This window comes from Cheilinus undulatus, linkage group 12, assembly GCF_018320785.1.
Source record: "Cheilinus undulatus linkage group 12, ASM1832078v1, whole genome shotgun sequence".
Classification (NCBI taxonomy): domain Eukaryota; kingdom Metazoa; phylum Chordata; class Actinopteri; order Labriformes; family Labridae; genus Cheilinus; species Cheilinus undulatus.
The window spans coordinates 12202599-12225605 of NC_054876.1; the positions used below are offsets into that span (position 1 = coordinate 12202599).

The following is a 23007-nucleotide window of genomic DNA, read 5'->3' on the forward strand; positions in this document are numbered from 1 at the left end:
CACGACACACACAAGAACAAAACAAAAGCCTAACCATATCTTTAATCCTGGCCATGTTAGCCTGAAACGGTTCCTGAAAAGAAAAGTAGAAAAGAAAAAAAGTTTACTAATTATATTAAAATTACTCAACTTACAAACTCTATTCATCAGTTTCTAGCTGGAACAACTTTTGATTAATTTCAATTACGTCAATCAAAATCTGCATCAAACAAATCTGGATTGCAGAAAAATGCCATGATAAAAATTCAAAGTGAACTTATTATCTGGCCTGTAAAATGGGAACATTATAATATTTTGCATCATTGCAGAACCAGGCTGGGCTGGCGTCTGATACTGCTAACAGTAGCAGTAGCAGCGCAGAGCAGGATTAGAAACAAAGCAAAATAAGAGCGCCTGAAAACATGTCTGACAAACTGTATCAATGAGAGCAGCCGGGGCCTCTTCAGGCAAACAGCTTGCGATAAAACAAACGCGACAAAAGGCTGTGTGTGATAAAAGCTGGCTGCAGAAACTGTCGTCTCCCTGCTCCTCGAGAGAAATCATTACACTGTCTTTCATATTGAAGTCGGACAGCGAGACCAGATTTTATTTGCTAAATTGGAAAGCTCAGATAGCTAAATGTGCATCAGCAGAGGATGCTGTCAGCCTAAAAGAGTGCAGAGAAGTGAAAACAGTCAATGTGACAGAACAAGTAGGGCACTGAGATTGATCACTGGGCACTGCTTTAGTTTCCTGTGAGGCATGCAGTGTGGGAGAGAGTGTTCTGGGGTTATTTTCTTCACAACATTCATCCCCACTGTGACCACTTTAAGATCTAGGAGCAAATTAAAGAATCTGTGTGTCATGTAACAAAGTGTTTCATTTTCACTGCTCCCTGTTTTCACTTTGCTTTGAGCCCAGCTTTAATTTTTGCTCCACTTTTGCAGCTTCATTTAATTTTCCTTCCTTTTCCTTTGACTTCATCTTTTTAATTAGCATAACTAATGTCCCCTCTTTCCCCTCCTCTGAAACTCTTCACGGTGAATCTCTCTCTGCACACGGCTCATCACCGACGTTTTTGTTTGCTCCTTTGTTCCCAGCATTCACATTGAGTCACAAATAAAAGGCAGGAAAACAACTTTATGTGTGACAAGACGTGTTTTTATGCTGAATCATTTTCTGAACTAGACTACTTTATCACCTCTGTTCACAGGGAGATGAGATGTTTCATAACCAAAACCCACGAGGAAAATGTGTTCTTTACAGCCCAAAGTAGGGTGAGGTATCAGTGAATGCATCAGTCAGTGCACCCAGCTAATGCCATTATTAATGAGCCCTGATAAAGATCTAATTAATTCTTCTTTGCCTCTCAAAAAGTAGCTTATTCGTGCTTGGCTGCCACAATGAAGGCATAGTGGGCTGAAAACATAATAAACATGCATAGTGCACTCTAGTCTTCTAGCCACTCAAGAGAGGAAACTACGATTTAAGACCAGTGAAGAAGGAATGACATCAAGTAAAAATAAAAATACTATAAAAAAGAGAAGCCTTGCCATGACAGCAGAATTTTATGCTTGATATGACACTAGTTAAAATAAAAATATTTATTTTTCATCTTAAATTATCTGATAATTAATTATTTAATTCTTCGGCCACATGCCTGACCTATGAAATATTTGTAATCATTTAAAACCCTGAGTACATTTTCGCACCATTTTTCAGTGAAGTAAAGGAGATAGTTTGTTTGAATTGTGATATCAAAAAGTATTAACAATTCTGATATTCTTTGTAAAAATAAAAAACAGTTAAATAGTAGAGAATTAAAAATTAGAGCCCCACTGATTTAAACAGTTAACGCTACTGCAAAATTCAATGTAGCTAACTTAACTGTAGCAAATGGAGCTTGCGAACTTAGCTACATAGATAATCAATCTGTGTAGCTTATGTAGCTGCTTTATAAGAGTAGCTTTATCTACATTGGCAGCATAGCTACATTTGGTCTGAAGTGTTATCTATGTAGTTGTCTACTTAAGCCTTTAGTAAAGGGAGCTCTAGCAAACATAGCTAAAGCTTACTCAGCTAGGTCAGCTATGTTTAGCTAGGTTTAGCTACTTTAGCTGCATAGCTCTGTTATCTACATAACCTAAGCAGCTAACAGAGCTTCGAAAGCTTCACTTGTATGCTATAATGTTTTCATGGAGAACAAGCTTTTTTTTTGTTTTACCTGTAAGTAGACTGTTTACTCTGCTTTTTTAAACCTTTTATTATCAGGTTTTGCCGGTCAGGTTAAATAACATAGCTTATGCAGCTGCTCCGTGAGCTTAGCTTTAGCTTCATTAGCAGTGTAGCCACAGTAGGTGTGTAGCACCATTATCTCTGTAGCTAGAATTCCTTCAGCAAGGTGAGCTATACCAAACATAGCTAAAGCTAACTAAGGTACCTAGATGCTACTTCTTTTGTAAGCTTAGCTTGAGCTACATCAGCCGCGTAGCTACTGTAGTTATGTAGTGTCATTATCTATGTATCTAAGTTAGCTTTAGCAAGGTGAGCTGTAACACACATAGCTAAAGCTAACTTAAATGAAACTTACATAGCTGGTTTGTAAGCTTAGCTTGAGCTACACCAGTAGCGTAGCTTCCGTAGTTATGTAGTGTCGTTATCTATGTATCTATGTTAGCTTTGGCAAGGTGAGCTGTAACACACATAGCTAAAGCTAACTTAAATACGTAGAAAAAGAAGGTTACATAGCTGATTTGTTAGCAATTAACAGTATAGCTATGTTAGCTTTAGCAAAGTGAGCTTTATCAAATGTAGCCAGGTAATCTGCATTTAGCTAGGTTGAGCTACATTAGCTAATTAGCTCTGTTAACTATGTAACTTACACAGCTTATAGAGCTCTGTTAGCTACACCTGCACAAATGTTATACAATGTCGCTTTTATCCAAAGGGACTTACATCTGGGACAGGTATTCCTGGTGTTAAGGATCTTGCCCAAGAAACCACACTGGACCCTTGTGCTCCCCCTCTTGGTTACCCCCCCCCCCATACCACAGTCAACAATGCAAACCACCGAGCTATGCAGCCATTCACGGAGGGCAAGCTTTTTTTTGTAGGCAGACTGTTTACTTGGCTCAGTTAAACCTTTAACTTTTGTGTCCTAGCTTTTACCCAAACCCTTTTAGTGTGAATTTCCATTCTGAGATATAGGGTGTCTCACGTGAATAGTCTGTCAGAGTGGCTGTCAGAGATGAACAGTTGCAGCCAGACTGTCTTGACTACTACATTTGCTACAATGGCTCTGATAGCTAGCTTAAACTTTAGCTGAGTGCATGGAAACGATGTTTGAGTTTGTAAACTGTACATATGCTGAGTGAATCTTGCTCATTTGCACAACATAGAGTATATTTTTACTGAAATAAATCCAGACTTTAGGAAGCTCATACCATGATAACCATGAATTATTGTGCAGCCTACATTTTCAATAACTGAGACGGAATTTATGTGTTTATAACGGCCAGTTTGCAAATTCTAATTTAATATTGGTAACTACTTACTGGGAAAGAAACATGATGCTGACCCTTCTCTAACAGGAGAACACATTTACGGTTAAATGTGATACCTATGATGATGATGATAAAATAGAACTCAGTGGTTGCTGAGCCTCAGTCTCGGTTTATGTGGGCTGCAGGTTCAAGAAGGAACCACTTATCAATCTGATTAGTGTTTCCTCTTCATGTGAGTACAGCATCAGGAGGATGATGATCCTCAGAGCTCCTCTTTGATACAGAGAGTGTCGTGGAGAGCTTTTAAAGCTCACACACAGCTGACTGCATTAAACAGAGAATTGGTGAGCTGCTGAAGCCTGTGAGCCTGAAGGGGTCTATCTAAAGTATTTTATTGCAGGGGGGAGAAGAGTTGTACTGATGCCCTCTGGATCACCAGAAACGTTCCCCTGATATCGATTCCTCCCCATCGAAAGCCACAGAGAAGCTCCTCTATCGAAGCAATGGCTTACATCAGCAGGAAAAGCCAATGACTGCTAAAACGTGTTGTATGACCTTAATCATAGCCCTGTAAATGCCTCAGTCCTCGGCATTAGGAATGTTCTTACCCCAGAAACCTAACAAACGAGCCAAGCAAAGTCATTTTCTGTCGCCTTTTAACCGTGCTGTCCTCTGCAGTAATTTCTATGGTCTACTTATTAGTGAAACCACATGTGGCACTGGGCTGTGCACAGTTTTTTATGAACCTAATGTGATACAGAACACCATTTGCTCCCAGCTACAGATTCTTGTGCACTACTCAAAGTCAGGATCAGATACTCTGCCTGAACATGATGCAGCTATTGACCTTGTCTTTGTTACTTCAGCAAATTGTTGCATTAGAATTTCTTCACGAGTATGATTAAGTATCCTCGGGGTAATTGTAGTGCTGCATCCTGCTGTTAGAAGCTCAGTGTGTGTGCTTGTGTGAGTGTGTTACTGAACATTATGACAGTCTGTCCCTGTCTAAAAACTGGAGCTGAGGTGTCTGCATATTTACTAGCCTCTAGTGTGTGAGCACGTGGGTGTATGAGTGTTTAGGGAGCCACACTGTCTCTCTTTGTATCAGTGTGAGACTATAATTTTTAAATGGCACTTACACTACTGCCTTTTTCATAACTCTGCTAATTACTGAGTTGGCCTGTGATTACTCTCTATTACATTCATTTCTTCTTTATCCCACTCAGGCTTACTTTGTACAATATGAAAACATGTACAAACTTTTGAGTTGACATGGACAAAGTGGTATACTCTAGACTGTATTAAACCTGGACGTGGTCTCAGTGATGTCACCCAGTGGTTTCTGATGTGCACTTTTGAAGCTCAACAACCGCCATTTAGACAATGCTGTCTAAAACTATCAGTCTTCCTGACAAAGAGGTGGAATTGGGGTGGGTCTTTAGCCTCGTGGGAGCTGCTACAGTGCACCTATCCATCAGTAAGATTAACCACACCCCTACTCATGCACAGCTTCATAAATCTAAATGAATACAGGAGCGCAACTCTCATATGGTGCAATGATAAGAGGTCTTTACTTAGGAAGATCTTTCAGGTATCTGTACTTTACTTGAGTATTTATTTTTTTCTGACAATTTTTACTTTTACTCCCTACATTTGAACACAAATATATGCACTTTCTACTCCTTAAATTGTTGAAGCAGGCCCGTTACTTGTTTTAATATAAACCAAAAGCATGATTGTAGCTTGTCCACGGCGTTAGTTTAGATAATAAGTGTTTTTTTGTCCATTTTTAATCCATTTTCGGTCATTTACTTGGCTTTCTTCGGTGGGTAGTGCCATATTTCTTGACGGCAATGTTTATATTCACTACATTGTAGGAGTGGTAGTCGACCAGTTGCTTCTCTACTGCTTAGAGAACGAATCTAACTGCAAAAAAGCACATGGACTTTTTTTTTATTTATATATGTATATATGTTTATATGTAATATTTTGAAAACCTTTAGTCACAAAATGTTTATTTTTTCACTGTTTTGTCCCCAAGGGATAGAACAAGTCTGTGCAAAGAAAACGCTTTGTCACTATTGTTTACTTTGTGTTATCAATAAAAATCTTTGAATTTCAAATTCCGATTTGTTTTTTTTTTTTAAATTTTGTCTATAGAGTCCTATAACCTTTTCAAAATCCAAGTGACATTACTGTAGTAGATACATTCTTAAAGCCCAGTATGTCCTGAAAGAAAAAGATGTCTAGAGCTTGACTGTGCACAACAGGGTTGATGTTTTATAAACATTTTAAGAAAAATAGCTATGAGCTCTAAGGGTTAAGCTGATAAACTCAACTCTAGCAAAAAACAAAGTTTGGCAGTACCATTCATGAAATAATTCCATTGCAAACATTACTGACTAAGCAATATTTCCTAAATAAAACTAAAAAAAATCTAATCCTTAGGTTATGCATAGATCTGTCTTAGAAGCTAACATAGCTTAATCTAAAACTAACAAGGCTACGTTAGCTATGTTGGATTATGCTACTTTGCTAAAGCTTTAGCTGTTTCAGAAGTAATTATGTGTATGAACACTTGCTTCAGCTTGATGGCTTTAGCTAACGTATACGTAGTTAATGTTACTACCTAAGCCAATGTAACTATGTTAGCTTTAGCAAAAGCTAACAGAACTAAAGAGAGCCACCATTTGCATAACTACTTCTAAAATGGGTATAGCTTTAGCAACTGTAGCATGATCTAACAGCTTTACATCAGGCTATGTGTGTTACCTAGCTGCATAGATAACATTTCTTTGTTAGCATTAGCCTTAGCTACATTAGCTATGCTAAGAGTCCATGGAGGACAAGATTTTTTCCTGTACATAGACTTTTTATTTGGCTTTATTAAATGTTTTGTAATTAGGTTTTCCAGGGAGAAGCTTTTTTTTCTTTTGGTATCCTAACCCTTACCTAAACCCCTACCCTAATCCTAACTGGAAAGTTTTATTTAGAAAGTTTTAGCGTGTGTTTCCATAATAACAGTGGCAGCATCTCACCATAATGGAGGCAAAGACATCTGTGATCTACAGCCAGGCTGTGTTGTAATTTTACGGCATTCACTGCATCTGCATGGCAGCCATTTTCCACTGATGTAAGGGTTTTATTTTTGCAAAGTGCTTCTCAAAAATAAAATAAAGCAGCTGCTCAGTAGGACCCATAAAATGGAAATTGTTTGTATTTGTGAGGTATCATAACATTCAAACCATAAACCCATGAGCAGCTTGTCACCGTCAACAATTAAACCATTTTACCAGTACTTCAGAGCTAGTTTTACCACTACCTATAAAACTGATCCAACAAGATTGTTATCAGGATGTGGTTGAATACAGCAGTTATCTGTTTCCTAGTTAGCTAATGGATAATAAAATGTTGTTCCCCCTTTGATTAAAGACTGGCCCTCTTATCCTGAACATTACATCAGAGTAAATAGCCACAGTGAACACGGTGGATTACTCCAAATGACAAGGATCTACAAGACTTCCTATCATAAAGTGAATAAGAAAATTCCCTCTAGAAGTGGATGTTCAGGTGTCCTTTTCTCCTGTGTTCCTTCCTGTTGTTCAGTAAAGTGATAGCAGTGTCACGCTTACATGTGACTGCTATGAATGATGGCGGCTGGCTGTGTCTCCACTAACACAGCATTGTGCTCAAATGTCAGTAGATGTGTTCACTTGTTCTCCAGCAGTGAAGCCCATGGCACAGTGACGCTGAGCGTCTCCCTCTGCCTGATGAAAGCAGCACATAATATCTAACACAGTCGGGTCCAATCAGGTGTCATGGAGAGCCTGAAAATACAGAGCCTTTCATTCCAGCCCAACTCCCCACTGGATAATTTCAGTAATAAGCACACCTTCAGCCATGGAGGGGGAGCTAATTAGATAGATCGCTTGTCAAACAGAGTGTTAGTCGACAAAAAGAGAAGAAAATGGCAAAGAAGCTCCATAACCAGCAAAGTAAATTAGTGCACATTGACTCGACTAGAGCTCTCCATTTTAGTCCTTAAAAAAGAAGGAGCCCGAAGGCGATGAAGTCATCGTTTAGATCCGGTAAGAGCGCTGGCTGAAACCCTGCCTCTGATGATGGCTGAGGATTTTCAAAAGGACTTCCTGAGCTCAAACTTCTCTCCTGAAAGACGCTCTGTCCTCACAGTTTGCTTTTTCATTACGTTTAAAATATGTAAAAAGAAGGGTGAGAGCACATGTAGTTTGATCCCATTGCTTTCCAGAAGCTCCTTCAAGATGTGAGAGTGATCGGAGCGCATTGTCTCCTGTGACCCCATTCTTTTTTATCTATCATGACAACTGCATGCTCAGCACAGCCCCTGAGAACACAGCCCAGGCTGTTGCCATTAAGACAAGGCATCAAAAGGAGAAAGGAAATGAAAAAAATCCTTTTCATTCTACTTCAATACATGGCTGCAAATTATCCCTGCTGACTGAAAAGTTCTGTGGCAGCAGTGTACAATACTGCCAATCACTGGGACCAAATATCAAGCTATAGAAAAATGTATAGGGTGTTCTGATTGTTCAAACAGCTGGTACATTAATGATAGAAAATGGGTCTGAAGTGCTGTCTGTGGCAGCACAGGAAATATGTTCCTCTCTGTGCCTGTTCCATGTCTGACAGATGAAACATAAAACACCTTTAGCTGGCTGCTGTTACTACCAGCACACTTTTATAATATTTCAAATAGACAAGAAAGCCATTGATAACTTCAAAATCTGGTGTTTAAGACACACTTTTATAATCTTTTTTCTAAAAAGTTGGCTGCATCCTATAAACCAGCATACTAGAGTCAATTTCTGAGAAATATCCCAACATGGCTGCATATGCAGCCAGCACCATCACCCATTATGCTTGCCAGTGTGACTGAAAAGTCACCATTTATCATACATGCAAGTGCGTGTTGTACTTCCTAAAACACAATGGAATAAAAGGAAAGCAAGCTAGGCTGACAACGCCATTTTTTAACAGCTTTTCTCCCTCATTGGGCCATAATACTGCATTCAGTGAAAATATTGCTGTGAGTACAAGATCTGCCTGCTTGGGGTGTCGGATCTACTCAGGTTTCTACGTCTGTACGGGATGTTATGCAATATGATTGGCAGTATGTTGCATGATAACGGCACACTGTGATTGGCTGTACATCTATGAGTTTATGGAAGTGGTTTATCAAAACCTCATAATAGAATGTAAAAAAAAAAACCTTGAGATTTACAGTCATGTGTGCACGTTGAAGACACTAAGGTTACATCATTGGTCTCGTTGTGCCACAACCCCAGGCTAAAGAAAGGGGGTGGGGGGGGCTCAGGTCAGATACATGTTTACACACATGCGTGCTTTGCAGCTAAGGTCAAGCTCAAAAGCATCTCTTTTGTCTAGGGCTTTTCAACCCTGGTGATACACCTGGAGACCACTGGTGGTTTTCAGGCCCTTGGAAAATCCAAAGCATAGCCAGGAACTAACGACAACCACACTACCTTCCCCTGACGGTACCCTCGGCTGTGCTCACCCACCACATCCACCCCTGACTCCACCTTAAAGGTGTGAACTTTGTTTTAATTTCAAACAAATTATTTCCCTATGCCCTTGGTAATATGCAAGGACTTCCAGAGCAAGACTGGGGTTGTGTCAATCCCCCCTTTGAAGCTTTGTATTTTTATTTTAGTAGCTTTTTTCAAGTCAGAATCGGGCTTATTGGGCAGCTATGTTTGAATATGAAAAGACAGTGACTTTGATAACCTGTGCTCCCTAAGTACTAACAGTTAAAGGGATATCTCTGTATCTCTATAGCATCAGCTGACTCGCTGGATGTACTGACAAAAAAGCTAGGCTATACAGCATAGCAGACGGTTACATTGTCTCTATGTAGTTAGGGGATTTTAGGTAAAAATGAGACAAGAAACAATGTTGGCTCAATGGTACACTGTATATCTTCTCTGTATAAACACAGAGGCTTACTCGGTGAAAATTAAAACATTAACCAACATTGTTTTTAAACCTTTTTTTTTAAATCTAAGACTCACTAAATAACATGGAGCTCCTGTACCCATCTGTAGCGCTGTACAGTCTAGCTTCCTCTAGTGCATCCCTTCAAAACTACAGAAATATGCCTTTAACATTTAACACTGAACAATAAACAAACAATTAAAAAAAAAACACTTCCGTGAACTCTCTGGCCTAGCATGAATCCTAATGTTCCATGTCATCATCTGAACATACAGCCCGTCATAATGTGTAACGTCACTAGCAAGCAAACAACCCCGAGCAGATCTGGTACCTCCACCAACTTGAGTGAATGAGCCTTGAGGAGAGCTGGTTTGATCAAAAATACTCCTTCATTTCAGACAAGTGACCAGGAGAAGAGGGCAGAGTGACTCACAGGCTTTGGGTCTGTACTTAACAACAATCATTGGAGCTCAAAGCTCAGCATCAGTGATTTCAGGGGTGCAAACTTCAAAAAACAGAAAATGCACGTTGTCAACTGTACTGAAGCAATGGAAACGGTCACATAGGAGGACAACTTAAATTGTTTTTCTCCTCTCAAAGACCCTCCTAAACAGAATGTACTACTGGGTTTTATAATATGAAGCTCAGTGTTAGCTCATGCACAGAAGTCATACACCCAGCCCTGATTGGCTGATGGCCAGCTTATCCCAATTACTGCCTCCAGAGCTCCCACAGCCAATCACAGCTCTTTCTCTCAACACAGTGACCCTTTTGATTATTACATCCTTCTCTTCCCTGCTTCAATAATGCTGATGCACCACACTGCTGCTGGCAAAGCTTAACCTCCTCCACCCCAGCCTCTTCCTTTATAGCATAAGGCTAGTTGACTCTCATATTCAGATTCTCTGGATTTAATGGTTTTGAATTCATTTAAGTGTATTTGATATGCATCGTCATAAATATATCTATCATATGAGGGTTTCATGAGAGTGTTATTATTTATGTGTGGAGAGCTGTGATAACCTGACATAGACTGTTTCACATGTCCATGGCATAGGATATATTTCACATCCATTTGGGCAACAGCCCATAGATGGTGTTTAGGAAGAGCAGAACTTTTAAAATCATCAACATTCTTTCTGTCAACAAGAAAACACAGGTGTCTACGTTATGCCAGCTGGACAGGCAGCCTTTGTCATTTAAATACACAGTTCTTCACTATCACTCTGGTTGAACATCTTTTTCAACAAGAAAAGCTTTCGGTGGAGTTCTTTGCTCTTTTTTTGGAAAGAAATGTGTGATATTGATATGAAAACTGCTACTATAGCTACAGTACATCCATACTAATCTCCTCACCTATCACTCTTGTAACTTAACTTAACCATAGCTATCGCCTCTTTCCCCTCAAATGATGCTGATTGGTTCATTCTTTCTCTGCGTTTGAGCTTGAAGCTTTTGGAAGTCAGATCTGCCTGATGGTAGACATAGAATCTGACCAGTCCACTGACTTGGCATGTTTAGATTCATGAGGTAGTGTATATAGAATTATGAAATTATTGAATTATGAAATTATTAACTTGTCTTTTTTCATTTCTATTTTGATAGTGCCTTGTAAGCATGGCTGATGTCTTTGTCATCAACTATTAAACTGACATTTCAACTCTAAATATGTTACAAAACTGTTTGCACATTTGTAAATACCAATGCAAGGAATTGCATTGGCAGATCCAGATCTGACACATAAAAACATCTGCTGAAAAAGTGAATGCATTTTTAATTTATTGAAACATGAAGAAATAGTTTGCAACAAATATCCCCTTGGCCCTCTCCTACTGTTACATGATGAAAAAGACCCCCCAGGGGCGTAGCTAGGGATTTTGGGCCCCCAAAAAGAGTATGACAAAGGCCCCCCCCTTAAGTGGCTAGCCGAGTAAAAAATGTTGCATCATTTTTTATAAATATATATGCATTTTTATGTATTTTTGAAGCTTAATTTACCCATTTATGAGCAATATTTTTACTATGGTTAAACTGAATTTACTTGCATAATTTTGCAGTGCTGGACTTTACCATTTGGACATTTTTAAGGGAGGAGCAGAAGCCCTCCAGTATTTATTTTACTCTATTTGATAGGTCTGTTGACTGATTCATTTTGTCGCTTTTGATTCAATAATGGCACTAATTACTAAGAAAAAATAGATACAAACACAGTTTTCGTTGCAGGCTCCTCAAGGACCCCTCCCTACTGTGGGCCCGGGTAATCAGTGCCCTTTCCCCCTCGTGCTACGCCCCTGAGTCCCCTGTCTGCCCCCATTTATTCTTCTTTTTTCAGGCAAGTCTCAAACTCCTACAAGCCTACATAAGATTTCCTTAGCCTCATGTTTTAATAGCTTGTCATTTTAGTTAAAAAAAAAAAAGAATTCCACAAAATCATTTAAAGTAAAAGTGTGTGTCCCGCTCAGTGATAAAATATTCAGCAATAAAATCCAAACATACCACATCCAGGTTGTTGCTTAACTTTTGGCTGACTTCCCCGACAGTCATCACTGGGGCAAAGACTGAGAGAGCAGCCAGCAGACTACAACCGCTCTGCTCTCCCTCCCTCTGCTCTCAGTTTCTATCACTGTTCACATTGCTCTTGGTAATGTTTTGTTATTTTGAAGACTCATAATAGAAAGCCTCTTTGCAAGCTTGTCAGCCTGTTGCCACTTCATGCACTCTAAAACCACTAAAAAGCACAAATACGCTCCATCCATTGGACATTGCTGTATGTCAATTCTGATCCATACTAGACCTGACTTTCATCTTCAGTTTTAAGCTTAATGCTACACCATACCGGTTCAGTAAAAGTAATAAAAATAAAAACAATAGAAGGCAAAGTAAAAGAAGTAAAAGCGCTGAAATGCAAACATATGGTGGTGTTTGCCATCTCTCTTGCTGTCAGTAATCAGTCTGACTTTGTCAACTCCACATGCGGTTTTGCAAATTGTACACAAAATCAAATTTGAGGCTTTTCTTTGACACGTTTTTGACACTTTGTGAGAATCTGAGGAGGTAATTGAACCCAAAACGCATCTGGGCAAACCTCTCATTAATTATTCATGGAATGTGAATATATATTTTTGACAGAAAGTAAACATATTTTATAGTCTGCTACTTATGGCTGTCAATCAAACAGTAGGTCATCAACACCGTCAATCTTGTAACTGTAGCTGGAATCAATCAGGCCTTTTCTGAAGTAAAGTTAGCTTGTTTAACACATTTAAAGATTTTATTCTCTTTTCTTGTGTGTGCCCGCTCTGATACCATATCATGCCTCTAACCAGTCTCATTTGATAAGACAGTTATAAAACATCATAGAAATTATGATAAATTTAAAAGCTGAGGTTATCATGAGAACCTTGTCAGGTTTTTTTTATTTATGGGACTTCATCAAAACTTTAGAGAAAAGCATCTTCTTAAGCATTCTCCAAATAAAAGTTCAGTCCTTAAAGTGAGTCATGCATGAAGAAGTCTGTGCCAGAACCAATTTGCTTTTCTCCTGTACATGCTCATAGCTGTGCAGAAACCACTCTTCTGTAAGCTATGACATACTTGATTAGTGCTCAAAATAAAAATGTGTGTTTCAGGTGATAAATCTTAAATAATGCACACTCAGTATCCAATCAGTGTTTGTACCGCATGCAGACTGGATGTGAGGACGCCATCTTTTCTAGCTAAAATGAGCCTACAGTGACTTTAGGACAAGACTTGAACATATGCTGCCGTCATAAATCAGGGCCAGTGTCTTTGGGAGTTTACCTCAGCGTCTGCTCTCACCACTCCGCCCCGCTGTCCCTGTTCCATTTGGCTGTTAATGAATAAATAAAGTCCCTCTTTACAGTCTTTATAGAGTACTCGGGGCTGCTTTAAGGAAAGAAACTTTCTATCAGTGTTTCCAAAGTGCAGTTTGCCCCCATTGCTCCTCTAGTGTAACGTGAGGACTCACCGAGCAGCTTTTTAACAGTTATCTAATCAAAAGGAAAAGACAGATTTGTCTGGGACTTAATCAGGAGAAAAAGCGGACAGAGACTCCTTTTTGTTTCTAACGATGATTGTTGTCATGGTTTGTTAATGTGGTGCAGCACAGAAGTGCAGGAGTCACTCACCCTTATTTCCATGCCCTCTTTTTTGCCATCCCATGCCCAGCTGCGCTTGGTGAAGTAGTTGACTGTGGCAAACTCAATCAGGGCAGAGAAGACAAAGGCATAGCACACAGCCATGAACCAGTCCATGGCCGTGGCATAGGCCACCTTAGGAAGGGAGTTTCTAGCACTGATGCTCAGGGTGGTCATGGTTAGGACAGTGGTGACCCCTGAGGATGAGACGAAAACGTTAGCACAAAGAGAAACACGTGAAGGACAGTTTAGTATTTTACAGCCTGGGTCAAATGGAGAAAAAGGTTTGACACACAAGCCACAAGACTCCTGCTTTGAACATGGGCCACATCCTGACTGCATGACCATCGGTGTTTCTCTATCATGAGGATCAGAGAATTTGTGTATGGAGCTAAAGTATGGCAGATCATAGTTTAAGTGACATATAACTAGCAAAACACACAGCCAGCCCTGTCACAGCACACAAATTTTAAACTTACAAGAAATACTGGAGGTAAACAAATGATGCTGATGCCTGTTTCAGCAACACAGCAACTACTTTATTCAACCTTTACTTAACCAGGAGAAAACCTCATTGAGATTAAAACTTTCCTTTTCAAGAGTGTCCTTGCCATTCACTGCAACTGAAGTCCTAAACCAGTGATACTCAACGCGTGGATCTTGAGCCACATGTGGCTCTTTTGTGATGATTTGTGGCTCTTTTATGTCTTAAATTGAAATATTATTCTTTTAATCTTTGACCTCAGAAATTTATCATTGCAAGTTACATTAACCAGTTTGTTTCCCACACTCATACAGTAGGTTTGAATGGTCAAACTTAATTGTCAACCTTTATTTTTCCTTTTTTAATTTTTTTTTTTGCCACTTTGAATCCATTCCTGCTGCTTTTAGCCCATTTTTACCCCTTCTTTTAGCCACTTTTTTTTGGACAATTTTTGCCACTTTTATCCCATTTTTGCCCCTTTTCATCAGTTTTAGCCATTTTTATACTGCTTCTTTGCAATTTTTTTTGCCCATTTCAGCTGCCTTTTGACATTAAATGCCACTTTCCCCCCATTTTCCCACCTTTTTTGCACCCTTATTCATATTTCCCACTTTTTTTGATGTTTTTTGACCACTTGTATCTCAATTTTTTGTGTCTTTGCACCCATTTTTGCCACCTTTCACCCAGTTTTCTCCATTGTATGGCTATTTTGCCCCCCCCATTTTTTGCCACTTTGAATCCATTACTGCTGCTTTTAGCCCATTTTTACCTCTTCTTTTTGCCACTTTTTTGACCATTTTTGCCACTTTTATCCCATTTTTGCCCCTTTTCATCAGTTTTAGTCACTTTTATCCTGCTGCTTTGCAGTTTTTTCGCCCATTTCAGCTGCCTTTTGCCATTAAATGCCACTTCCCCCCATTTTCCCACCTTTTTTTTTTACAGCTTTTTTGCCCATTTTAGTCACTTTCCACCATTTTGATTGTGGCTCTTACGATGATATTTTTCAACTATTTGGCTCCTTGGTTTAGCAGGGTTGAGTAACACTGTCCTAGACATTCAGTAATTGGAACTTTCTTGTTTTCAGTGACAGAATATTTTTTATTTGTGCTGTCAGGATCATTTACTGGTGTTTGCCTGAGATTTTGATGTATGAATTTCTCTCCATGTAACAGAAAATATTTATTTTTCAACGCTTCTTGACTTTCCAATACTATCATCTTTAAGATCATGCCGTTTCAGAACACACAATATCCAAAGTGATCAAACTCTCACATTCTGACAACCCTACACACTGCAGTGGTGTACATATTTTGTGTTTAGATATACTTTGCAAAAGTCTTAGGCCATCATAGGGTTTGTTGTTGGAGCAGTGTTACTGACATAAATCATGGCGTTCACTGTGGAAAGCGCCAGATTGGCAAGTTTTCTCCTTCAGCTTGATGATCTGAAGCACACTTCTAATGAAGTGAAATCATACTGAGAGGAAAACAGCAGTAAGAGAAAGATGATTGACTATAAACGAAAACCGTGCTTTAAGATGTGTTAGTCAAGTTGAAGCTGTATTAAGTCAAATTTTCAAAAGTTGAACTGAATACCTAGATAATATGCCTGGGGGTTGATTTACTCCTACATGTAAAGTGCTGTGAAAAAGTATTTTCTCCTTCCTGATTTCTTACTTTTGTCATGCTTGAATGTTTCATATCATCAAACACATTGTAATATTAGACAAAGATAATCCCAGTGAATAAAAATGCAGTTTTTAAGGGAAAAAAGCCAAACCTACTAGCCCTTTGTGAAAAAGTAATTTCCCTCACTTGTTAAATCATAAATTTCACTGCCATACCCAGGCCTGATTACTGTCAGACATGTTGAATCAATAAATCCCTTAAATAGAACCTGTCTGACAAAGTGAAGTCGGCTAAAAGATCTCAGAAAACAGCGAAACATGCTGTGATCTAAAGAAATTCAATAACTGATGATAAACAAAGTCATTGATATCTGCCAGTGTGGAAAGGGTTATGAAGCCATTTTCAAGGCTTTGGGACTCCAGCGAATCATGGGAGAGCCATTATCCACAGAAGGAGAAAACTTGGAACAGTGGTGAATTGTTCCAGGAGTGGCCGGCCTACTAAAATTACTGCAAGAGCAAATGGATGACTCATCCAGGAGGTCCCAAAAGAACCCAAAACAACATCTAAAGACCTGCAGGCCTCATTTCACTCAGTTAAGGTCAGTGTTGGTGATTCAACAATAAGAAAGAGACTGGGCAAAAATGGCATCCTTGGGGGAGTTTAAAGGCCAAAACCACTGCTGACCAGGAAGAATAGAATTGTGAATTCTGCTCTCTACCGGAAAATCCTGAAGAAGAATGTCTGGCCATCAGTTTTTGACCTCAAGCGCTGTTGGGTTACACAGCAGGACAATGATCGCAAAAGCAAAACCCCAGAAAGTCCATCTCTGAATGACTTAAAAGAAAACTTTCAAATGACAGGATTTTGAATGGCCTACTCAAAGTCCAGACTAAAATCTCCATTGTAGCTGATGCAAAACAATTCTGCAAAGAAGAGTGGGTCAAAATTCCTTCACAGTGATGGAAAAACTAAATGCCACCAAGGTTGGCATGCCCTGCTGTAGGTTTAGGGGGCACAAGGCCAAGTAGGTTTGGATGTTTTTTTTTTTCCTTTAATAAAGGAAACAAGCATAAAAACTACATTTGCGTTTACTCAGTTTATCTCTGTCTAATATCCAAATCTGTTTGATGATCTTAAACATTGAAGTGTGAAAAATATGCAAAGAAAGAAATCAGAAGAATTAGGAAGAAGCAAATACTTTTTTCTCAGTACTGTACCTCAGTCCCACCCAAACTGGTCAGGGAGCTCTGGGCTCGCTCTAGAGTTCCCGCACCGAGCTATGATTTTATAATTTTACAATGTGATGTAGTAGGTCAAGAGGTATAAGGGTTAGTAGTAATCAGTAGTCCATCACCACCTACTATAGCAGAGTCAGACATACTTCTGTCAATAAATGGATTCTCCTCCTGGTGCTTGTGTACTGGGACAAGGACAGTAGTCCAGTTAAATGGTCTAATAGAGCTATAACCGTTGCTCCTCATAACTGTAAAAGTAAACGTACTGTCTGACAGTCAAGGACAGGTCTCCACAGGGTTCATAACTGAGTATTACAGAGACGGTATGGGATCACCAGGACAGAGAAAGAAATAAAAGACTGAATAAATCTACAGCAGAACTCTGGAAAGAGCAGAAAAAAGCCTGCTTTAATATTCAGTCCCTGAAGATTACCTAAGGAAACTCTCAGACAGCCTCCACAAGAGTTCAAGATGTGTCTGATGCAAAGGGAGGTCATACTGAATACTGAATTTTCCTGCTGAAGCCATTTTTCTTTATTCTTGTGTGCATATTTCCTGTAATTTCTGGTTGTATCTTTAAAAAAAGTCTGAGTAATAAAACATAGTCATTAAATCATTACCCAAGACTTTTGATTATTCTTAATGTGACATAAATCCCTTAATTACTGTGTGTCATTAGTCAATAGATGAGTTTATAGGTGTTTAGCTATTCAGCACAGTTTTTCAATTCTGTGCCCGAGTATGACCCCTTAGATCTGAGCACACTTGACCCCTAAAACCTGGTTCATTTGACCACTGAGGATTGTGCTTGAAGGGTAGTTTTTGAGCACTATCTCTGTGTACTCAAGCACAGTCCATAGGGGATGTGAATGACACCGTGCTCAAGTGCAGGGTACTCATTAGCAAGTAGAGTTGTAAAGGCCTCCCGAAAATACACTATAAGGATGAAAGTATTTGGCCACACCTGTTAATTATTGAATTCAGGTGTTTCAGTCAGACCTGTTTCCACAGGTGTATAAAATCAAACACCTCACAATTTGCAAACATTTGTAATACAGAGTGGGTCGTTCTGAAGAGCTCAGTGACTTCAAGTGTGGTACTGAGACTGATGCCACCTTTGCAATAATGGATGGATGGACTCCGTAGTCTGCATGGAACATAAACTGATGTCACAAGACACAAGTGGTTTCCATGATTATCTCTACTTTCTTATCCTTGGCAGATTTGCAAACCAACTACCTTCATACCGTTACCACTCCAGAAGACCACCTCTTTTTAAGTGGACTCAGGCACTAAACGCTTGTGTTTACACTGATACCAGACTTTAGAGTCAGGTGTACCTGAATCCAGACCCAGGTTCCTGATGTGAACCCAAACTCTAGAGCAGGATCATCACCTCCATTTACACAAGGGCAAGCTTGTTGTTGACAGACGATGAGGGGGCTGGACATTGAAATAAACTAAACGAAAATCAATATTTTGGTTAACATATTCTTATAAAAATATAATTTCTTAAAAATGAATGGAACTTCAAGCTTTTAACAGTGAGGCAATATGCTTATCACCTCATGTAAAATACTTATCATCTATACTGAAGCCAGCCACAAGGAGGCAAACTGAGATATTTTGGCTACATATTTCTGGAGCCTTCTTAATGTCTGTCACTGAGTTTGATAATTGGTCAAATACACAAGCAGGAAACAGACCTTTTGTGTAGATTATCAGAAAGGAAAATTGCACTCTCAAAGAGCCTTAAAAATGTAGTTTTATTTAAGACAGGAATGATAAGTTTTTATTTACCATGCCAAATTACAGAAATACAATAGACATGCTTCTTATCTGAAAAGTTGCTAAGTTGAAGGTTTTATTTAAAGGTTTATTTTGGGCATTTTTGTGCCTTTATTTGATAGAGGAGGATAGTGGATAGAGTCGGAAACAGGGACGAGAGCAGGGGAGAGACATGCGGTTAAGGGCCTCAGGCTGGATTTGAATCCGGGTCGTCCATGTACATGGGGCGCACCTTAACCACTCGGCCACCTGCGCCCCGGTTTTATTTAAACCTTAAGAAAAAAGTTAAACAATAGCGTGCCATATTTTTTCCTTTTTCAAATTTTATGAATCAAATATACCTCAGCGGCTGGATGGAAAACCATGGGGGGCCTGATTTGGCCCCCCTGGGCCTCCAGTTGATGATCACTGTTCTAGAGGCTTTACTCTACTGTGGAGATGTAATATGAGCTCTGCAATGTAAGGCAATCATTTAAACTACTTTTATGGCAATAAGTAAAATTTGAAGATGTACACTTAAAAAAGGTGCAATTTACTTTAGAGCTACAAATGCTCAAAATCTACTGATTTAGAAAAAATAGAGACACATAAGACTAGCTCTATTAGGAGGTAGCTTCTGAATGTGATGAGCCATTGTTAATGATTTTTAGCCTTTGTTTTAGTTCAAACTGTCCTGACACATGGGGTTTTTTTAGGATGGAAAAGTGCAGCTTTGTCTCATGGACTCTGAGGGTCATGAACTTCAAACTTTAGAAGACATTGAATGTAACCCCATTAAACCCCCCTCAGTTAGACCCAAGTTGTAAAAACTGAATGTCCCTTCGCCTCAAACACAAACAGAGACAGATGAGCCGTTGTCTGCATACATTTAGGCAAAGCCATCTGAAATGCGCGACTCCATCCGCTAAAATTAATTAATCTGGAAATTCCAGTCCCTCGGAGTATAAACTTTTGAAACTTTTCACCAGTAATTTCACTTCCTCGCCTTCACATTGAGTGCTGCTGGGAATGAAATGTGGGTCGGACAATGGTCGCCCATCCAAGCACATAAAAAGCAATCCCATCATCTGTTCCAGCCTATCTCCTCTGATGAAAAATAGATACACAGAGGGCTCCAATAAAATGAGGATTGTGTGGCAGAACAAAGAGGTCAACTCATTTCACAATGTCGTGGGTGAGAAATTATATATTGTGACAAAATGACTGATAGGTAACTATTCAACTTCTTAAAGGACGGAGATTGATTTGTTTTCTAGTGCAGCATTCACAACTTGTCCATGTAAACATCTGTTTTGATTTAAGGAAAACAAGGCTCATACATTTCTGCTGAATAACACAAGGACATGTAAAGGCTTAACATTCCAACTGGAACACCATAAAGTAAAAAAATGGGAAATATGGCAATAAAAAATTGTTATATGACACTCTTAAACCTCATAAATCCCAAGAAAATTATTTAACTAAGACAATAAACCTGTCAAAAATGACTTCTAGGGAACAGAAATGATAAATCAGTTTAATATCTGACAAGTGTTGTTACATTTAAGGGCTAACAACACAGTAAAGATGCTTAGTGGAGCTGATCAATGCAGAACAACAGCTATGAGATGTGAAAAGTGCTGGGAGCTGTGTCCTTCACAGTCACTGTTTCAATCATTACACAGAGAATGACACTGGTGACAGCTCCTCTCCTCATATGAGGGAAAAATCTGTCTCAGATTGAATTTATTGTGTGACTGATATGCTTTTTTCAGGGTTTGTTCAAGTAGAATTGTGTGTGTGTGTCTGTGAAGCTAAGGAGCTCTTGGTATTCAAAGAAATGATGGATAATAGGGAGCGCTATCAACACGAGCTCTCGTGCTCTGCATGTTTTTCTACAACATGTGCTGCACATCATGCAGATGTGTGCTTAATGTCCACATCAAAATGCAAAATATGCTCCACACACAGGTTAAGGGGCACTTTGATAGATTATGCAGCACAACAGCATCACTTGAAGGATGAGGCAGGAGGACAAATTAGGTCTTAGAGCACGCTGTGATCTGAGCAGACATGGTGTTCTTAACGTGAAGGGTGCTCAGTGGACAAATTGCATCCATTATTCACATGACACATACACAGCTCTCCTGTTTTTAAATTACACTCATTAGCATTGTATTTGCAAATTTTAATGAAAAACATAAAAACAGAGCAGGTGAAATGATAAACGGTTGTTTTAAAGTTCAATTTTGGATAAGAAATATCTGTATTAGGAAATAAACTCCTTTGCTGTCCAGGATAATATTATTTTCTTCTCAGCTTTACTGGGAAAAACCAACGACTGCATAATAACATGGACATAGTTCCAGCTGCCTGGGAGTGAAGCCAAACAATGCAGAGCTTCCCCTGCTGATTGACTGCAGAATAAGTCACTAACCAGGCCTCCTCATTGTTTTAGATGGTAAATAACATTCTTCTTTGTTCAGTTTTTAATAAAGGGAATATTTCCCCGATGAATCTATGATTAAAATGATCATCTGTTGCAGCCCTAATCACAAGTACTCTTTCTGTTTTCAATATCTAATATGGTTGAAGCCACCAGAACAGGGTCACAGCTTAAACCATCTGCGTTTGCTAGCCCATTCAGTGCTTCTGTTGCAACTGAGGTGTTGCTCTGGAATAAGCTGTTTCATATTTCATACGATGATCTGAAGGTATGTAAAATTCCTTGTGCAAAATGTGCAATACACACATAACCATGGGAAATTTGTGGACAAGAGAATTCATTAAGCACTGGTAACAAGTAACATAACCATTTTGTCTTAACCGGGTATACACGGGGCAATCTCAAGCTTACTCTCTAACAGCTGTGTTGGATTGTCAGCTCTGTGCGACTGAATCATGTACAATGCACGACCATTGTTCACGATTTATGTGCTCACCCTATATGGTCTGATGGTCATGCACCACCTGAGTGCTCACACTGACTGTGCAAGTAAAGTTGGGATGGACTGTGACAAAAAAAATCATGCATGTTTCTTTGAAAAAGTCTCACACACTGAGGTTGAAGTCGTATCTAGTCATATCCGCTCTTGCTATCTCTCCCTCTATCCCACACACACACACAGACAGCATCACCAGCCGTGTCAGCTGCAGGTCTGCGGGGTAGGAATATTTGCTGCTCGTTTATTTCCTTTAATTGTGGGGGAAGATTAAAAAATCATTCTGCTGTTTTCATTGTGATTTTGGATGTTGATTGACAGTTTGCAAAGGACAAATGCCTCATAGTTGAGGATTCTGCAATCCTGTCCTAAATACATCCAACCTGTCCGGAGCTGCTGGTCTGGCCGTAGACAGGTCATGGTCGACCATCATATCACCCTGTACAATGCAGGACAAACTGTGTACGTTTACACCTGGTTTAAAGGTGAAAAGACACTGTAATTCCAGGTGCAAATGCTCTATAAACATGAGTGATACAAGAATCTTCTCTGTAGTGGTCTGTACGAGAGGATCTTTCACCTTTTATTGTAAGTTTAATACTCTGGTGAGCAGAAAGGGCCAGGCGTAAGCTTTGGGGTTTTATTAGTCTGATCTCTCTTGTGCATATCTTGGCTCCACATTGTCAACAGCTCAATATGTCAGCAGAGAAAAATAAGTTATTTTGGCTTCACTTTTGCACGCAAGTAGGAGACAGAGATGCCCTGTCCATATTAGTACAAAGTTAATAGGGAAAATTGGATTGGATCAACCTTAATACTATCCTTACTACATTACCAGCCTTCAAAATGGGACTTTATGTTACATACTTTGTCCATAGGAGGCGCCAAAACCACACAAACTAATGGCTCCCTGCTGTCAGTTTTCATTGAACATTTTATGTCTGATACCAAAGGTTATTACATATCTTTAGGAACAAAAGTCATAATTCATTCACAACCCTGATTATCTACCTTATCTACTGTGTCACCTTGATTCAGCAATACTTGTGATAAATATAAAAAATAGCTGAGGTATCAACATCATTATATAAATGTTGTTTCATCTGACCTCCTTTAAAGCTTCATTAGATGTTGTTCCTGTAGTCTAAACTCAAAGCAGCCCTCTGCTGCATCAGGATAACTCAGACATTTAAGATCAAAGTTATCCTAATCCCACAGAAAAGTATAAAAACAAGAGCTGGGGGGGATTTGGATAAAATGTAATCTTTTTAACCACTCATTTGACACTATCTACCAGGTTTAATTTGATCAGTTTACT

The 23007-nt window shown here is 39.2% G+C and overlaps 1 protein-coding gene across 3 annotated transcripts in view; it reads right to left on the reverse strand.

Annotated features, from left to right (window-relative positions):
• gabra3 (gamma-aminobutyric acid type A receptor subunit alpha3) overlaps positions 1-23007 on the reverse strand; it is a 232004-nt gene that overhangs the window by 6913 nt on the left and 202084 nt on the right. For 2 of the 3 annotated variants that reach the window (XM_041801835.1, XM_041801836.1), the window contains 2 exons: positions 13622-13827; positions 35-73 (listed from right to left, as the gene is read on the reverse strand). In XM_041801835.1, coding sequence (XP_041657769.1) covers positions 35-73; positions 13622-13827 — 245 coding nt within the window. The remainder of the gene's footprint in view (positions 1-34; positions 74-13621; positions 13828-23007) is intronic. The other variant, XM_041801837.1, reaches the window with a different exon arrangement.